The following is a 19,999-nucleotide window of genomic DNA, read 5'->3' on the forward strand; positions in this document are numbered from 1 at the left end:
CCACCAATGTTACTCTTGATGAAAATGATCACAGGACAGAGAGGGCAAACCTCTCTATGCTATCCAAAACTTCAAATAAGTTTGGCAGTTATATGCACAAAGGGAGCCTAAAACCTCACATCAGAAAGGATAGTTGTTTTCTAAATCCCTAAAATATTTCATATAAAATATATTTTACTATAAATAAAATATTGGAATTATTTCTACTGCTATGTAACAGCATATACCTTGGCAAAGTAGCAGTGCAACCAGCATTAGAAACCCTGTCACATCATTGCTGTTAGTCATCACAACACCTTTACATAGTGGGATCAAGTGGGGTCAAGGGGTCTTCAGTTAGAATGGTGCAAAGGACCAATCCATCAAGTGTTAACTAAAATTCCATTTGTGTAATGACAATAAATAATGAATCATACTACTTTTCTTACTAAATACATATGTTTTAAATGAGGTTTCCTTTGAGATGGTGCACTGCATTGGGATTTATCTAAACACACAAGTTGAAATTGCTAGTGCTAGTTTTTAGATTGTTGACTATAAGCCCAAGCTTTGCTGTTGAAGCATCACTTTTACTCGGGCACATTTAAAGATTTCCCTTGAGGTGACAGAGGTCACAGAATATGCTTAGGAAAATGTTTAATACTTGTCCTGTTTATAATCATTAAAGCATAAAGAATAAATCTGCTTTGCTATGCACAAGTATATAAATTTATATATCTATCATTCTTTATCCAGATGAACCTGAGCTATTGAGTTTCCACACTGGAGATCTTCTTCTACTTAACAGGAGTCCAGAATACCAATCAGGACGCAATTGGACCTATGCCAAAAATGAGAGGACTGGTAATAGCGGGGCTGTGCCTTTGGATGCCATTCATATTGTACCAAGCCTTAGCAAACCCACCCCTGAAATAATAGTACGTTCTGTACCTCTTTTCAACATAAAACAAATTGGCCTATTAACTAAACTAAACTTGTCAAACTCTTTTTTGTGAGAAACAAGGAAAATAAACCTGTATTTGTAACTTCAGTAACACTTAAATAGAAGCATTAAATGCAAAATGAGCAAAAAAGAGTTCCTCTTGTTTGTCATTGCTCCATCCTAAATAATCTTTAAATATCTAAGTCAAGTTTAGAAAGACATAAGGTGTCCATGGTCCATTGGTCAGTTTCTGTTAAAACCAGAGGTGCGTGCATGTCCCTGGGTGCTCTGTAGACATCTCCTGACCAGTTTTGAAGTGAGAATCAGATGGCTGGACTAAATTTAGAGATGATTTACCTTTGTTTTTCCATTTTGGGGCCATTGTTGGGAAGATGGGTCCGGCATGGTCGCCAATATATATATATATATATATATATATATATATATATATATATAAGCATATAAACTAATAATGATATTTTGTCCATACATTTTGTCCTGCTATGTCCATACCAAAGTACAGCTTTGGTATGGACATAGCAGTTTCATATTTTCTGTACCTGTTATTAATAATAAATATGTAACATAAAATTTGTTTGCCTCTTGTCTGTTTCAGAGACTGATTGCAATGTCTCCAGAACAGCGCAAATCAGAATTTGTTAATACTCAGTTTGATGACTTTGGCGAGCCAGAGGAATTAAAGCCGTATACTCTGGAGGAATTTGCTATGCAGTATTTCAGGTACAACAAAAAAAAATCACTAACAGAGAAACAAAACATTCACACAGAGAATATATCATAATTTTATGTATAAATGTAATATATGATTGTGAAATTATGTGTGTTTTACAGGCCTCCAGAGCCTGAGTCTGTTTCCAGGGCTTTTCTTCAGAGATCGCGCGGTAAGACTCAACTCTGGGCTTACTCCAGGGAGCCCCTCAGACAGCCTCTGCTCAAGAAGGTGTGTGATATACCTGATCTACGGGATTATGCATGTCAAGCTTTTACTGATATCCTTTCCTAATGCCCAGACTGGTACTAATATGAAGAATATTACCTACAAAATTAATTCAGTTGAACTTATTTAAAGTAAAATAGTCACAAATATATGCGAAGTGTGTCTTTGTTGATGACTTTATAAGACCTTAACATGTTTTACCTATCATGAAATACATGGGTGACTATCCATCAAAGCAGTCTCGCTCTCCAGTGGAGCTTACAGATCAGATATTCTCAGGCCCTATACGTGAAGAAGCTCTAAGAGATGAAATCTATTGCCAGATATTGAAGCAAATAACAGGAAACAACAACAGGTAATACATATAATTTAATTTGAACAAGTGAAAAGCTGTAAGGACATAGGACTATGTTAGTAAATTAGAGAAAAGAAACACAAGGTTTTGGTTGTCTAGAAGATATAGTATATATTTTTCAAAGTTAAGAACAAAAGAGCCAGGACCTTATTTTATTAAGGTTATTAGTAATAGACATTTAGCCTTCATTTTTTATATAATGTTCCTTGAATGATTGCTTTGACATATGTTTTGGTTAACATGGGAAGACATTGTATCTCTTAACACAATTTCCCAAGTTTTCAGAGACTGGTAGGTTGTTTATGGTAATGATGGCTCTATTCATAAAAAAACAAAATACTTTCAAAGTAGCTTATTGCCTGAACTTCTCCTCATGCCAATACATACATCTATGACAGCCTTTGTTTACGACGTTTGGAGCTTATTTACGACGTTTGGAGCTTTTATCCCCATGTGGTACATGTTAACACTGTGGGCCTTCTGTAGATCAGAACCAAATAGGAAGTGATCTACACTAAACTCCACAGCAAAAGGTATGAGATGCTGCTTTATGTTGCTACTTTCAAGAGCTTGAAGGTAAAAATTACAATTACACCAATACTTTATTAGGGGGTCAGTCTACACCAAACTAGTGCCCAAGGCCCAACTCCAGACTGCGTAGCAACCTTCCCCTGGCCCATTTTTTTATGTTTGTGTACATGTGTTTTTTCCTGGATATTGTGGTTTAGTCATCTGACATCACAGGTCCTACTGCAGAGATATTTTTGTAATGAGTGCAGTTCACTGCAGCGTTCTCCTGTAAGCCCCTGGCAGCTTGATTGCACACCTCCAGAATGCCCAGCATCATTCTTTCCAGTATAAGTGCTGCATTGGGTCGTGGAGCAGTAAGTCTGTGGAGACAGCGCCATAGGGTGAGTATGTCTGTTTTATTCTAACTAGTATTGAGCAACGTATTATGTTATTGTTTTCTTTAGGCTATGGTTGGGCTTTTTTTGTACTCTTAGTACAGAAGCAGTTGAACACTAAATTTTCTTATGTATGTGAGGTTTTCCTCTAAAAATCTCACTGCAGTGCTGAGCTTAGCTGCATAAAAGGTCTGTTCATTGTAGCAATTGAGGATGTCATAACATGTCCTACATATGAAATACTGGGTGACAACCTGCATAAAACTTACTTGCTTTATCACAAAATTATTCATCATAAAAAAATTGGTCCTAAAAAATGTCCCAATAACCTTCAGATTCTATGTAGCAGCCTTGCAAGCATTCAATTCATAGATATTTTTATATCTTGGATCCGAAATCCTAAATATTCCAATATTTTACTGAAAAAATATTTTTTTGCCATTGAACTAAAGCTTTATTCTAGCAAGCGCACTAATAAAGGGCTTTATTATAAGTACTATAAAAGTTTTGCAGCATACATGAGGGGATATATTTTGTGCAACAAACAATTTCAAACAGTTCCCACTTGCTACATTTTGATTTAATTGTATAGTTCAGAACTACAATGATTATTGTACAAAACAAATTATAATACCCTCATAACCTTCATATTTGTACATTATTTTTATTTAAATTATTAATAAATGGGTACAAATTATAGTTAAAATCACACCGTAGTAAAAAAATGAAGTTTGAAAAAAATATCCAGCCTGCAGAAATTGTTAGATATTCAGTCTGCATTATTTTTTAGCCCGTATTAGTGTGATAATTGCTCCTGTAAAAACAATCAATGTAAGTATTTCTATCATAGCAAGCAAATCAAAAACTGTGATCAGTTAAAACTATCATATACATTTTGGGCTCTATTTATGAAACAGGTCCATGTATTTCAATTGCAGCAATTTATTCCCACTAGTGAATGTTTAAGGGAATGTCCATACTTAGGGATCCTGATATTTAGGTTTGCCACAAGCTGACAAAATATTTTTAGTAGTTTTGCTAAATGTCACTGTATCTTCTTACCGGCTGATTGTGACTTTGTGTTTTGTTTCAGCTATAGTGTGACCAGCGGATGGCAGTTGCTTTGGCTCTGTACAGGGCTGTTTCCACCTGGCAAAGTTCTTTTGAGCCACGTTCAGAAATTCACTGAGAATCGACGAAAAGAGCCACTAGCAAAAGACTGCAGACAAAGGATGCAACGAGTGCTACAGTAACAACTGTTCATTGTTCTATAGTTAAATAGTCACTAGTTTAATAGTTATTAGCACACACATATTTATAATACTTAACTCATCAGTGCTTTTTATGTTTGTATTTAATTTGCACATTTTGTAAAAAAACATTTCACAATACCAATCTTACATTTTCATCTATATAGTCGTGTTTAATATTACACCCACTGTCAGAAACATTAGGGTAGAATTTCCTAAGTTTACTAAGGTTTTTGACTATTGAAGTCAAACGGTGTTAGGGAATTAGGTTAACCTCTGTAATCTATAAACACCAGTCCTGTTTATTCTGTGTCTGACAGATCTGGCGCTAGGAAGCAGCCCCCTCACTTAGTGGAGGTGGAAGCCATACAACAGATGAGCACCAAGATCTTCCACAAAGTTATTCTGCCAAATGACACAGAAGAGGTATGAGTGCCTCCTGAGCACTTTTGTCTTGACACCTTGTTTTGTTATTGCTTTTGAGTTATCCTGATGTGCCAACCTTTTTTTTTTGTTTACCTGCATTTGTATTGTTTTCCGCAGATATTGGAAGTTAGGACTAACACCAGGGTAAGAGAATTGTGTCAGACTATTTCTAGCAAACTGCAGCTGAGCTCCTGGGAAGGATTCAGCATCTTCTTGAAGATAGCAGACAAGGTAAGTAAATAAAAAATATTTTGTTGCGAAATTTAAAGGTTTTTATTTTTTACTTGTTGATCTCACCATCTCAGCAAGTGTAATGTCAATACTGAATTATAGTTTCAAAGTCTATCTACGGGCATACAAGTTTAGTTTACATTATGCTTACTTAGTGATTATTGTCTAATGCAGGTCATCAGTATGAATGAACAAGATTATTTCTATGATTCCCTGAGGCAACTAAATGACTATATCCGGAAGAGCCGTCCCACTGCAGGTAAACTAAACACTCATATGTTCATTCCAAAGATTATCATTTGTTGTTTTTACATTTGTAGTGAGATAAAAACAAATACATACTTAGAAATGAATATGTCTTACTGAATGATCAACATATTTAGGTATTTAAAAAATTCTATCATGTATAGTAGGTATACCTAGTAGATATAGCAATCTATACAGCATGCCCATAGTAAAAATAAAAGTGTACATTTCTACTCCCTTATTCCCTCTCTAATTCCCTTAACCCGCTTTCACATTTATATGCTTTATTTACCATGTGGAAACATTCCACATTACCATGTGGAATACTATATTTAGTATAGATATCTAAAAAAAGACATATTTCATGGATAATTGTTTACTTATAGTTAGCTACCTAACTAATTACCTACCTATCTGTTCTACAAAAATCTCAATGAAGGGGACAAATTTTGGCCTTCAAAATACCTTGGTTACACCCACTGATATGGTTAGAACAACTTCATTGGAATTCACATTTTTGCATATTAACCTCTTGGTGTAGTGCTCCAACATGAAGAATATCAATATTCTTGCACATACTGTTACACATGGCCCTCTTCCAAATATTATATGGATAGAATTCACATGTTTTTACCTATTTGTCTAGAACTAGATAGGAATGATCTTCACAGATGTCCTGGTAGAAGTATCATTATAACCTTTGCGTTTATTTACACCCTATTAAACAATGACAGGTTCAGGTGAAATAATCCTCTGAATGTTCTCTGTTTTTTTTTAAGAGAAATGTAATAACAGTATTTCCTCTTACTCTAGGATCACCTACATTTTCCACTTTCCAGTTGTATTTTATGCGGAAGTTGTGGGTCAATGCCAATCCAGGAAAGGATAATAAAGCTGATTGCATATTTCACTATCATCAGGTTAGTTTTACTAACATCAAAACCTATAGCAGACTGTAATAATTATAATAAAACTAAAATAACTGATTTTTTACACCAATTTTCATATTCAGGAACTTCCAAAATATTTGCGTGGATATCATCGCTGTTCTGTAGAAGACGCTGTGAATTTAGCTGGTCTTATATACAAAGTACAATATAACAATGACCGTACCCAGTTTGCCAATCTAAACAGGATCCAGAGAGATTTGGTTCCAGAGTACCTGCTGCGCCTCGCTACGCCAGAAGAGTGGAAGAAGGTCTGTAAGATAAATATTCTTTTACACTGAAACCCTTTGTATTTTATATTTTTCAATAAATATAGTTATTATGGGATTGATAAAAAGATATATATTTGTGTGGTATTTAATTCAAAAGTTAAAACATCTCAAAATTCATAAATGCAAAAGCAGGTAAGAAAAGGATGTTGTCAGCCTTTCAAAATATTTATGTCAAAAAACAACTGTTTACTGTTTTTTGGAAAAAAAACAGAACAGGAATTTTAATAGCAGTAATACTTTCAGCAAAACTATTAAACAAATCAAACTGAAAGTGTTTTAAGGTAACCCATTTTATATTCCAAAATATCTTGATGAAGGGACCCTGGAGGTTCTTGTACACTGTTCCATATTGTTATATGTGCCCCAAAAGCTACAAATACCAGGACCCAACACTGACACCGAGTTTAGTCCCAGCCTCCCCTACCTAACTCACAATTGCTAATCTGTAAAATTCAAAGACACACCAAGTTAAAATGAACAATAGGAGGTGTGCTAAAACTTCCTCGATTTGTTTTTTTACCATTAGTGTCCTAGAATTCGCACCACCTGGGACTCTTTAAAATCCAGTACAAAACATGTATACAGAGACTACATTTAAAACTTGTGTTGTAATAACTGGCTAGAAAGGGTTGCTTTGGTTTATACACTGATTGGTCAATACATTAAAACCAGAGAAATTATAAATAAATAACATTGATCATTTTGTTACAATGGTACTATTTTAAGGGGTGGGATATACTGAACAGAACGTTAGCAGTGACTTTGACAAACGCCATATTGTGGAAGCTAATTAATTGGGTAAAACAGCAGATCATGCAGGGTGTTCCTAGTATACAGTGGTTTTTACCTGTCAAAAGTGGTATGAAGAAGGAAAACTGGGGAACCTAATACAGATTTGTCTATAGCTAATTGATGCTAAAAGGGGAAAAAGTATAACCTGTCCTAGGCTAATTCCAGTCAAGAGCTAATGTAGCACAGGTTGCTGAAAAAACTAAATGCCACCTGGAAGTGAAAAGTGTTGAAAACACAGTGCATTTAGCTGGCTGAGTATAGGCCTGTGTATCTGAATCAGCCATGGCGACCCTGGCCCACCAGTAAAAAGCTCACAATGGGCATATGAATGTCAAAACCCTACCATGAACCAATGTAACAAAGTGGTCTTGTCTGATAAATCACATTTTTTGTATAACGTGGATGGCCAGATGTGTATGCATTATCTAGGGAAAACATGATGCACTGGTTGATGAAGGCTGGTTGATGTAGGAAGTGTGAATGAAAGGATCTGATGCTAATATCTTGGTGCCAGGTACCACAGCACACCTTCAGAGGTCTTGTGTCTCTATGCCTTGAAGTGGTCAGAGCTGTTTTGTTTGCACACTGGGAACTTACACAATATTAGGAAGTTTAGTTTATTATTCTGGCTGATTAGTGTATGTGTTCTGTTTATGTTAACCTTTACTGCTAGGGCAAATTTACATATATGTAGATATAAGAAAATATTTTCCTACAGAAATCTAGCTGCCATGCTTCTCTGAATTTATTTCAAAGAATACTATAATTGTTTTCTTTATTTTTATTAGAACATCATATCTGCTTACACCAAACATGAGAAGAAAACAGTGGATGAAGCCAAAGTGGCGTTTCTGAAACATATTTGCAGATGGCCAACATACGGCTCTGCTTTCTTTGAGGTCAAGGTAAGCCTCTGTATATAAAAACAATATATTTACATACTGTTTTATTTATTATCAGAGACTGCAGACTGTTGTGGCTATTTTACTTATTTACTTTATTGTTCTGTTACCCCGAACATGTCTCATTGATTTGTTCTGTATTCTTTGTCTTCTGAATACTGTTCATTTCTTTTAGTGAACCTGGAATATATTTTTAAATGTTGATAGTAAGCTATCCATCCAGCTATATATATATATATATATATTTTTTTTTTTTTATTATTATTTTTTCATTTATTTTTGACTGAGACTTTAAAACACATGATTGCAGTTTAATAATATATCATGCAACCTTATGAAAATATAATTCAGTTTTTATTTTTTCACAGTTCTCGTATTTGAATATAGGAAGGTTATAGGGACCAGGACCTGATAGACTCTTTAGGGCTTAGTAATAATTAACTATCAAGAGATGTAACAACATGTTTGCAGTCATGTTAATATTATTATTATTATTATAATAATAATAATAATAATAAAATTAACATGACTTCAAAAATAATAATAAAGAGTATTTATATAGTGTCAACAAATACGCAGCATTGTACATTAAATAGGGGTTGCAGATGACAGACAGATACAGACAGTGACACAGGAGGAGAGGACCCTGCCCTGAAGAGCTTACAATCTAGAAGGTGTGGGATTTTATCACAATAACTATCTCTTAGCAAGGACAAATTTTTACATTTATAAATGCCCTTTTTAGGGGGGTATTTATAATTAATTGAAATTGATATTCAGCAAAGGTTTCTGGTGGAGAATGAATAACCAGAGAATGTTTGGTAAATGTCAGATTCATTGCTTTATAAATACTACTTTAGGTTATTGCCTCTATGAAAAACCACAACTGTAACCTAGCACAGTCAGCACGAAGATTATATCTACAGGACTAGAGTGTGTACTGTATGAGTAATAAATATTACATGTAGTAAACGGTTTCCTAATTATGTAATATTTATCTGTCTTGCAGCAATGCTCTGACCCATCATTTCCTGACATTGTGCTCATTGCAATAAACAAGCTTGGAGTATCACTCTATCATCCAAAGACAAAGGTAAAAGAAAGAAGGTTCTGATATGTATTGAGAATCAGACTTTTAATATTTTAATGCAGCAATGGCACAATACTCAAATTTGTAAATGTAAATGCAATGCAAATGCATTCCTGCACTGGGACTTTTCACACACTAATTCTTTAAAATCAAGCATATATTTACATAATTGTCTATAGCCAGGTGTCCATCTCCTTTACACAAGCAGCCTGACATCAATTTTAAATGTGAAAAACATTATTTCACTATGTGGTATTGAAATCTTAATATTAGATACTTATTTTCTAATTATAATTTAATTCAGCTTTAAATGCTAAACTATCTAAAATAATTATTTTTAGATAGTTTAGCATTTAAAGCTGAAGTTAAATCTACTAATATTTTGCTTTTCTAGGTCTCTCCATCTTCCTATCAACATGTTAATGATGTTTTTATTTTAATAAATTATTTCCATTTTTATTACATACCTTATTTTAGAGCCCTTGCTTTTTGCTGCAGTTGGTTGGAGGGGTCAACCTGTGATTATGATCTTCCTAGGTCACGATGTTACTTTCAGGAAGGGACCCTGCATGGTCCATAAACTTAGGCTTTGCAACATTTTGTGACAGCCATTTTACAATAAAGCAAGAATCCTGTATTTTGGAGTGCTGGTGAATTTGTGTATTTACCTGGTCACATCTGACTGACCCGCCCAATCAATAAATTCAGAAATTAGATGTAGTGCAATGTGCAAGCACGTTTGGTCTGTGAAACAATTTTTTTGTCCACTGCTTTTTTAGCTATATACTATTGCCTGGTTCAGTTTTAGCATTAGTTGGCCTTTAATAACTTTATAATTCGATACATTCCTTTCCTTTAATATTATTGTAAAATATATATTTTAAAAAAGCCACATTAAGATTTATAATGTTGCTTTCTACACAACAAGAATTACCTACGAGTAAACTGATAACACCCCAGTGAGATACATACTCAGTTTATTGTCATATTGGTGTTTAACATTTTTGTCTTGTTCACTCAGGAGTTGCTGGTCAATCACCCTTTAAACAAGATTTCTCGCTGGAACAGTGGCAACACATACTTCCAGATGACAACTGGAAGCCTTGTGCGAGACAACAAGATCCTGTGTGAGACTTCACTGGTATGTTCACATTCTGTTTCTGTAGTTATATAAATTGGTTTTAAAGTTAACTACAACTCTAAGGGGTCTATTTATAAAGCATTGAATCTGACATTCAGAGAAACATTACCTGGTGGAGAATGTTCCAGGTCAATGTATTTCAATGGCTTCTCCACCGGGGAATATCTCGGTGAATGTCAGATGCGCTGCTTTATAAATGGACCCCTAAGAAACATCATTTCCAGTGAACATATAAAGCTTGTAAACTGTTATGCACAAACATGCCACAATATTTGTTTAATTTGATACTGTTTACAACAACCTTTGATTTCCATTGAATCGTCTTACTGCTCATCAGTAATATAAAATAATTTCTGAGCAAAACAAAAAAAAAGCAAACAACAATAGTAGTTGAAATAAAGTTTTCTGACCCTAGTGTCACCTAATGGTCAACAAACAGCTTATTATGTGCTTGTCTCACCTTGATTGTCGGACAAAATAAAACCTCTGTCATCTGAGAATTGTAATACTGGGCAACCTCACCTCAAACCTCTGTATTGATGTCACTCACCAACTTCGTTCTCCACAGTTTGGGCAACTAGGTTACATGGGAAGGCCGGGCTATACACAGATTTTTTATCCTGACCTTATATCCTGTTCTGTTATCTAGTTGCTTTGCTCTCTTTAATCAGGCTGTGCTTGGACTATACTGAGTTTGGATGCTGTTGGTGGTTGGTGGTGTCTGGGTGAATGGAAGGGGGTACACAACCCAGAATCACACACTCAGTTCATGCAATAGACCTGGGTGTCTGATACTAGAAGAATAATGTTTTACAGCTGAGGAGTCTTTACATTGGCCAAATTTGCCAGTAACACCCTATTTTAAAGAGACACTGCTAACTCACCATGCTATAACTGTGGAAGACTTAGAAGAGTACAACACTACTCTTGGTGGTGATTTGTGGTCCATGGTCATAGTATCTGGCAAAATCAACAGCTGTTTTTAGTACTGTTTAGGTCTACACGGACGTTTTTTAAAAACGCATGTAAACATTCCTACTGCATTTATATGCGTTTTATGCACTTTTATTAGCATTTTAAAGCTTGCATTTAACTTGAAAAAACTTGAAAAGTCTATACCGTGTTTTTCTGTGGTTTTAACACGTTTATATTTCAAATGCTTCTAAACTCGAGAAAACCCCCCATTGAAATCAATGGAAGCGTTTTCCCATGTTTTTGGGCGTTAAACCCGCTTTTAAATTTTTTAAACGTTGCAAGCAACGTTATAGATAATGCTCATAAACATGCCTCAAGGAAACGTCCCAGTAAAGATTAGCCCTTTGGAATGTATGGTAATTTCAAACATGGGCTTTTAAAGCCTCAGGTTAAACGCTGGGGAAAACGTCCATGTAGACTAAGCTTAAAACAGATATCACAAAACACTTTACATGTTAATTTTACCAGATCAAAAGGCTTTGGTATGGACATAGCAGTTTCATATTTTCTGTACCTGTTATTAATAATAAATATGTAACATAAAATTTGTTTGCCTCTTGTCTGTTTCAGAGACTGATTGCAATGTCTCCAGAACAGCGCAAATCAGAATTTGTTAATACTCAGTTTGATGACTTTGGCGAGCCAGAGGAATTAAAGCCATATACTCTGGAGGAATTTGCTATGCAGTATTTCAGGTACAACAAAAAAAAATCACTAACAGAGAAACAAAACATTCACACAGAGAATATATCATAATTTTATGTATAAATGTAATATATGATTGTGAAATTATGTGTGTTTTACAGGCCTCCAGAGCCTGAGTCTGTTTCCAGGGCTTTTCTTCAGAGATCGCGCGGTAAGACTCAACTCTGGGCTTACTCCAGGGAGCCCCTCAGACAGCCTCTGCTCAAGAAGGTGTGTGATATACCTGATCTACGGGATTATGCATGTCAAGCTTTTACTGATATCCTTTCCTAATGCCCAGACTGGTACTAATATGAAGAATATTACCTACAAAATTAATTCAGTTGAACTTATTTAAAGTAAAATAGTCACAAATATATGCGAAGTGTGTCTTTGTTGATGACTTTATAAGACCTTAACATGTTTTACCTATCATGAAATACATGGGTGACTATCCATCAAAGCAGTCTCGCTCTCCAGTGGAGCTTACAGATCAGATATTCTCAGGCCCTATACGTGAAGAAGCTCTAAGAGATGAAATCTATTGCCAGATATTGAAGCAAATAACAGGAAACAACAACAGGTAATACATATAATTTAATTTGAACAAGTGAAAAGCTGTAAGGACATAGGACTATGTTAGTAAATTAGAGAAAAGAAACACAAGGTTTTGGTTGTCTAGAAGATATAGTATATATTTTTCAAAGTTAAGAACAAAAGAGCCAGGACCCTATTTTATTAAGGTTATTAGTAATAGACATTTAGCCTTCATTTTTTATATAATGTTCCTTGAATGATTGCTTTGACATATGTTTTGGTTAACATGGGAAGACATTGTATCTCTTAACACAATTTCCCAAGTTTTCAGAGACTGGTAGGTTGTTTATGGTAATGATGGCTCTATTCATAAAAAAACAAAATACTTTCAAAGTAGCTTATTGCCTGAACTTCTCCTCATGCCAATACATACATCTATGACAGCCTTTGTTTACGACGTTTGGAGCTTATTTACGACGTTTGGAGCTTTTATCCCCATGTGGTACATGTTAACACTGTGGGCCTTCTGTAGATCAGAACCAAATAGGAAGTGATCTACACTAAACTCCACAGCAAAAGGTATGAGATGCTGCTTTATGTTGCTACTTTCAAGAGCTTGAAGGTAAAAATTACAATTACACCAATACTTTATTAGGGGGTCAGTCTACACCAAACTAGTGCCCAAGGCCCAACTCCAGACTGCGTAGCAACCTTCCCCTGGCCCATTTTTTTATGTTTGTGTACATGTGTTTTTTCCTGGATATTGTGGTTTAGTCATCTGACATCACAGGTCCTACTGCAGAGATATTTTTGTAATGAGTGCAGTTCACTGCAGCGTTCTCCTGTAAGCCCCTGGCAGCTTGATTGCACACCTCCAGAATGCCCAGCATCATTCTTTCCAGTATAAGTGCTGCATTGGGTCGTGGAGCAGTAAGTCTGTGGAGACAGCGCCATAGGGTGAGTATGTCTGTTTTATTCTAACTAGTATTGAGCAACGTATTATGTTATTGTTTTCTTTAGGCTATGGTTGGGCTTTTTTTGTACTCTTAGTACAGAAGCAGTTGAACACTAAATTTTCTTATGTATGTGAGGTTTTCCTCTAAAAATCTCACTGCAGTGCTGAGCTTAGCTGCATAAAAGGTCTGTTCATTGTAGCAATTGAGGATGTCATAACATGTCCTACATATGAAATACTGGGTGACAACCTGCATAAAACTTACTTGCTTTATCACAAAATTATTCATCATAAAAAAATTGGTCCTAAAAAATGTCCCAATAACCTTCAGATTCTATGTAGCAGCCTTGCAAGCATTCAATTCATAGATATTTTTATATCTTGGATCCGAAATCCTAAATATTCCAATATTTTACTGAAAAAATATTTTTTTGCCATTGAACTAAAGCTTTATTCTAGCAAGCGCACTAATAAAGGGCTTTATTATAAGTACTATAAAAGTTTTGCAGCATACATGAGGGGATATATTTTGTGCAACAAACAATTTCAAACAGTTCCCACTTGCTACATTTTGATTTAATTGTATAGTTCAGAACTACAATGATTATTGTACAAAACAAATTATAATACCCTCATAACCTTCATATTTGTACATTATTTTTATTTAAATTATTAATAAATGGGTACAAATTATAGTTAAAATCACACCGTAGTAAAAAAATGAAGTTTGAAAAAAATATCCAGCCTGCAGAAATTGTTAGATATTCAGTCTGCATTATTTTTTAGCCCGTATTAGTGTGATAATTGCTCCTGTAAAAACAATCAATGTAAGTATTTCTATCATAGCAAGCAAATCAAAAACTGTGATCAGTTAAAACTATCATATACATTTTGGGCTCTATTTATGAAACAGGTCCATGTATTTCAATTGCAGCAATTTATTCCCACTAGTGAATGTTTAAGGGAATGTCCATACTTAGGGATCCTGATATTTAGGTTTGCCACAAGCTGACAAAATATTTTTAGTAGTTTTGCTAAATGTCACTGTATCTTCTTACCGGCTGATTGTGACTTTGTGTTTTGTTTCAGCTATAGTGTGACCAGCGGATGGCAGTTGCTTTGGCTCTGTACAGGGCTGTTTCCACCTGGCAAAGTTCTTTTGAGCCACGTTCAGAAATTCACTGAGAATCGACGAAAAGAGCCACTAGCAAAAGACTGCAGACAAAGGATGCAACGAGTGCTACAGTAACAACTGTTCATTGTTCTATAGTTAAATAGTCACTAGTTTAATAGTTATTAGCACACACATATTTATAATACTTAACTCATCAGTGCTTTTTATGTTTGTATTTAATTTGCACATTTTGTAAAAAAACATTTCACAATACCAATCTTACATTTTCATCTATATAGTCGTGTTTAATATTACACCCACTGTCAGAAACATTAGGGTAGAATTTCCTAAGTTTACTAAGGTTTTTGACTATTGAAGTCAAACGGTGTTAGGGAATTAGGTTAACCTCTGTAATCTATAAACACCAGTCCTGTTTATTCTGTGTCTGACAGATCTGGCGCTAGGAAGCAGCCCCCTCACTTAGTGGAGGTGGAAGCCATACAACAGATGAGCACCAAGATCTTCCACAAAGTTATTCTGCCAAATGACACAGAAGAGGTATGAGTGCCTCCTGAGCACTTTTGTCTTGACACCTTGTTTTGTTATTGCTTTTGAGTTATCCTGATGTGCCAACCTTTTTTTTTTGTTTACCTGCATTTGTATTGTTTTCCGCAGATATTGGAAGTTAGGACTAACACCAGGGTAAGAGAATTGTGTCAGACTATTTCTAGCAAACTGCAGCTGAGCTCCTGGGAAGGATTCAGCATCTTCTTGAAGATAGCAGACAAGGTAAGTAAATAAAAAATATTTTGTTGCGAAATTTAAAGGTTTTTATTTTTTACTTGTTGATCTCACCATCTCAGCAAGTGTAATGTCAATACTGAATTATAGTTTCAAAGTCTATCTACGGGCATACAAGTTTAGTTTACATTATGCTTACTTAGTGATTATTGTCTAATGCAGGTCATCAGTATGAATGAACAAGATTATTTCTATGATTCCCTGAGGCAACTAAATGACTATATCCGGAAGAGCCGTCCCACTGCAGGTAAACTAAACACTCATATGTTCATTCCAAAGATTATCATTTGTTGTTTTTACATTTGTAGTGAGATAAAAACAAATACATACTTAGAAATGAATATGTCTTACTGAATGATCAACATATTTAGGTATTTAAAAAATTCTATCATGTATAGTAGGTATACCTAGTAGATATAGCAATCTATACAGCATGCCCATAGTAAAAATAAAAGTGTACATTTCTACTCCCTTATTCCCTCTCTAATTCCCTTAACCCGCTTTCACATTTATATGCTTTATTTACCATGTGGAAACATTCCACATTACCATGTGGAATACTATATTTAGTATAGATATCTAAAAAAAGACATATTTCATGGATAATTGTTTACTTATAGTTAGCTACCTAACTAATTACCTACCTATCTGTTCTAAAAAAATCTCAATGAAGGGGACAAATTTTGGCCTTCAAAATACCTTGGTTACACCCACTGATATGGTTAGAACAACTTCATTGGAATTCACATTTTTGCATATTAACCTCTTGGTGTAGTGCTCCAACATGAAGAATATCAATATTCTTGCACATACTGTTACACATGGCCCTCTTCCAAATATTATATGGATAGAATTCACATGTTTTTACCTATTTGTCTAGAACTAGATAGGAATGATCTTCACAGATGTCCTGGTAGAAGTATCATTATAACCTTTGCGTTTATTTACACCCTATTAAACAATGACAGGTTCAGGTGAAATAATCCTCTGAATGTTCTCTGTTTTTTTTTAAGAGAAATGTAATAACAGTATTTCCTCTTACTCTAGGATCACCTACATTTTCCACTTTCCAGTTGTATTTTATGCGGAAGTTGTGGGTCAATGCCAATCCAGGAAAGGATAATAAAGCTGATTGCATATTTCACTATCATCAGGTTAGTTTTACTAACATCAAAACCTATAGCAGACTGTAATAATTATAATAAAACTAAAATAACTGATTTTTTACACCAATTTTCATATTCAGGAACTTCCAAAATATTTGCGTGGATATCATCGCTGTTCTGTAGAAGACGCTGTGAATTTAGCTGGTCTTATATACAAAGTACAATATAACAATGACCGTACCCAGTTTGCCAATCTAAACAGGATCCAGAGAGATTTGGTTCCAGAGTACCTGCTGCGCCTCGCTACGCCAGAAGAGTGGAAGAAGGTCTGTAAGATAAATATTCTTTTACACTGAAACCCTTTGTATTTTATATTTTTCAATAAATATAGTTATTATGGGATTCATAAAAAGATATATATTTGTGTGGTATTTAATTCAAAAGTTAAAACATCTCAAAATTCATAAATGCAAAAGCAGGTAAGAAAAGGATGTTGTCAGCCTTTCAAAATATTTATGTCAAAAAACAACTGTTTACTGTTTTTTGGAAAAAAAACAGAACAGGAATTTTAATAGCAGTAATACTTTCAGCAAAACTATTAAACAAATCAAACTGAAAGTGTTTTAAGGTAACCCATTTTATATTCCAAAATATCTTGATGAAGGGACCCTGGAGGTTCTTGTACACTGTTCCATATTGTTATATGTGCCCCAAAAGCTACAAATACCAGGACCCAACACTGACACCGAGTTTAGTCCCAGCCTCCCCTACCTAACTCACAATTGCTAATCTGTAAAATTCAAAGACACACCAAGTTAAAATGAACAATAGGAGGTGTGCTAAAACTTCCTCGATTTGTTTTTTTACCATTAGTGTCCTAGAATTCGCACCACCTGGGACTCTTTAAAATCCAGTACAAAACATGTATACAGAGACTACATTTAAAACTTGTGTTGTAATAACTGGCTAGAAAGGGTTGCTTTGGTTTATACACTGATTGGTCAATACATTAAAACCAGAGAAATTATAAATAAATAACATTGATCATTTTGTTACAATGGTACTATTTTAAGGGGTGGGATATACTGAACAGAACGTTAGCAGTGACTTTGACAAACGCCATATTGTGGAAGCTAATTAATTGGGTAAAACAGCAGATCATGCAGGGTGTTCCTAGTATACAGTGGTTTTTACCTGTCAAAAGTGATATGAAGAAGGAAAACTGGGGAACCTAATACAGATTTGTCTATAGCTAATTGATGCTAAAAGGGGAAAAAGTATAACCTGTCCTAGGCTAATGCCAGTCAAGAGCTAATGTAGCACAGGTTGCTGAAAAAACTAAATGCCACCTGAAAGTGAAAAGTGTTGAAAACACAGTGCATTTAGCTGGCTGAGTATAGGCCTGTGTATCTGAATCAGCCATGGTGACCCTGGCCCACCAGTAAAAAGCTCACAATGGGCATATGAATGTCAAAACCCTACCATGAACCAATGTAACAAAGTGGTCTTGTCTGATAAATCACATTTTTTGTATAACGTGGATGGCCAGATGTGTATGCATTATCTAGGGAAAACATGATGCACTGGTTGATGAAGGCTGGTTGATGTAGGAAGTGTGAATGAAAGGATCTGATGCTAATATCTTGGTGCCAGGTACCACAGCACACCTTCAGAGGTCTTGTGTCTCTATGCCTTGAAGTGGTCAGAGCTGTTTTGTTTGCACACTGGGAACTTACACAATATTAGGAAGTTTAGTTTATTATTCTGGCTGATTAGTGTATGTGTTCTGTTTATGTTAACCTTTACTGCTAGGGCAAATTTACATATATGTAGATATAAGAAAATATTTTCCTACAGAAATCTAGCTGCCATGCTTCTCTGAATTTATTTCAAAGAATACTATAATTGTTTTCTTTATTTTTATTAGAACATCATATCTGCTTACACCAAACATGAGAAGAAAACAGTGGATGAAGCCAAAGTGGCGTTTCTGAAACATATTTGCAGATGGCCAACATACGGCTCTGCTTTCTTTGAGGTCAAGGTAAGCCTCTGTATATAAAAACAATATATTTACATACTGTTTTATTTATTATCAGAGACTGCAGACTGTTGTGGCTATTTTACTTATTTACTTTATTGTTCTGTTACCCCGAACATGTCTCATTGATTTGTTCTGTATTCTTTGTCTTCTGAATACTGTTCATTTCTTTTAGTGAACCTGGAATATATTTTTAAATGTTGATAGTAAGCTATCCATCCAGCTATATATATATATATATATATTTTTTTTTTTTTATTATTATTTTTTCATTTATTTTTGACTGAGACTTTAAAACACATGATTGCAGTTTAATAATATATCATGCAACCTTATGAAAATATAATTCAGTTTTTATTTTTTCACAGTTCTCGTATTTGAATATAGGAAGGTTATAGGGACCAGGACCTGATAGACTCTTTAGGGCTTAGTAATAATTAACTATCAAGAGATGTAACAACATGTTTGCAGTCATGTTAATATTATTATTATTATTATAATAATAATAATAATAATAAAATTAACATGACTTCAAAAATAATAATAAAGAGTATTTATATAGTGTCAACAAATACGCAGCATTGTACATTAAATAGGGGTTGCAAATGACTGACAGGTACAGACAGTGACACAGGAGGAGAGGATCCTGCCCTGAAGAGCTTACAATCTAGAAGGTGTGGGATTTTATCACAATAACTATCTCTTAGCCAGGACAAATTTTTACATTTATAAATGCCCTTTTTAGGGGGGTATTTATAATTAATTGAAATTGATATTCAGCAAAGGTTTCTGGTGGAGAATGAATAACCAGAGAATGTTTGGTAAATGTCAGATTCATTGCTTTATAAATACTACTTTAGGTTATTGCCTCTATGAAAAACCACAACTGTAACCTAGCACAGTCAGCACGAAGATTATATCTACAGGACTAGAGTGTGTACTGTATGAGTAATAAATATTACATGTAGTAAACGGTTTCCTAATTATGTAATATTTATCTGTCTTGCAGCAATGCTCTGACCCATCATTTCCTGACATTGTGCTCATTGCAATAAACAAGCTTGGAGTATCACTCTATCATCCAAAGACAAAGGTAAAAGAAAGAAGGTTCTGATATGTATTGAGAATCAGACTTTTAATATTTTAATGCAGCAATGGCACAATACTCAAATTTGTAAATGTAAATGCAATGCAAATGCATTCCTGCACTGGGACTTTTCACACACTAATTCTTTAAAATCAAGCATATATTTACATAATTGTCTATAGCCAGGTGTCCATCTCCTTTACACAAGCAGCCTGACATCAATTTTAAATGTGAAAAACATTATTTCACTATGTGGTATTGA

The 19,999-nt window shown here is 34.6% G+C and overlaps 1 protein-coding gene across 1 annotated transcript; it reads left to right on the plus strand.

The window, feature by feature from the left end:
• Window positions 1-722: 722 nt before the first annotated feature.
• Window positions 723-19,816, plus strand: LOC140344952 (unconventional myosin-VIIb-like; the record flags this gene model as incomplete). Its single annotated transcript, XM_072432141.1, has 24 exons — window positions 723-917; window positions 1,539-1,663; window positions 1,775-1,932; window positions 2,082-2,235; window positions 4,234-4,389; window positions 4,711-4,816; window positions 4,934-5,047; window positions 5,222-5,306; window positions 6,107-6,213; window positions 6,306-6,491; window positions 8,093-8,209; window positions 9,216-9,299; window positions 10,318-10,437; window positions 11,983-12,107; window positions 12,219-12,376; window positions 12,526-12,679; window positions 14,678-14,833; window positions 15,155-15,260; window positions 15,378-15,491; window positions 15,666-15,750; window positions 16,551-16,657; window positions 16,750-16,935; window positions 18,537-18,653; window positions 19,660-19,816. Coding segments are annotated over 24 exons (3,120 nt in total), but the record flags the coding sequence as incomplete, so codon positions are not given.
• Window positions 19,817-19,999: the final 183 nt, after the last annotated feature.

The sequence above is a fragment of the Pyxicephalus adspersus genome, unplaced genomic scaffold, assembly GCF_032062135.1.
Source record: "Pyxicephalus adspersus unplaced genomic scaffold, UCB_Pads_2.0 Sca243, whole genome shotgun sequence".
NCBI lineage: Eukaryota > Metazoa > Chordata > Amphibia > Anura > Pyxicephalidae > Pyxicephalus > Pyxicephalus adspersus.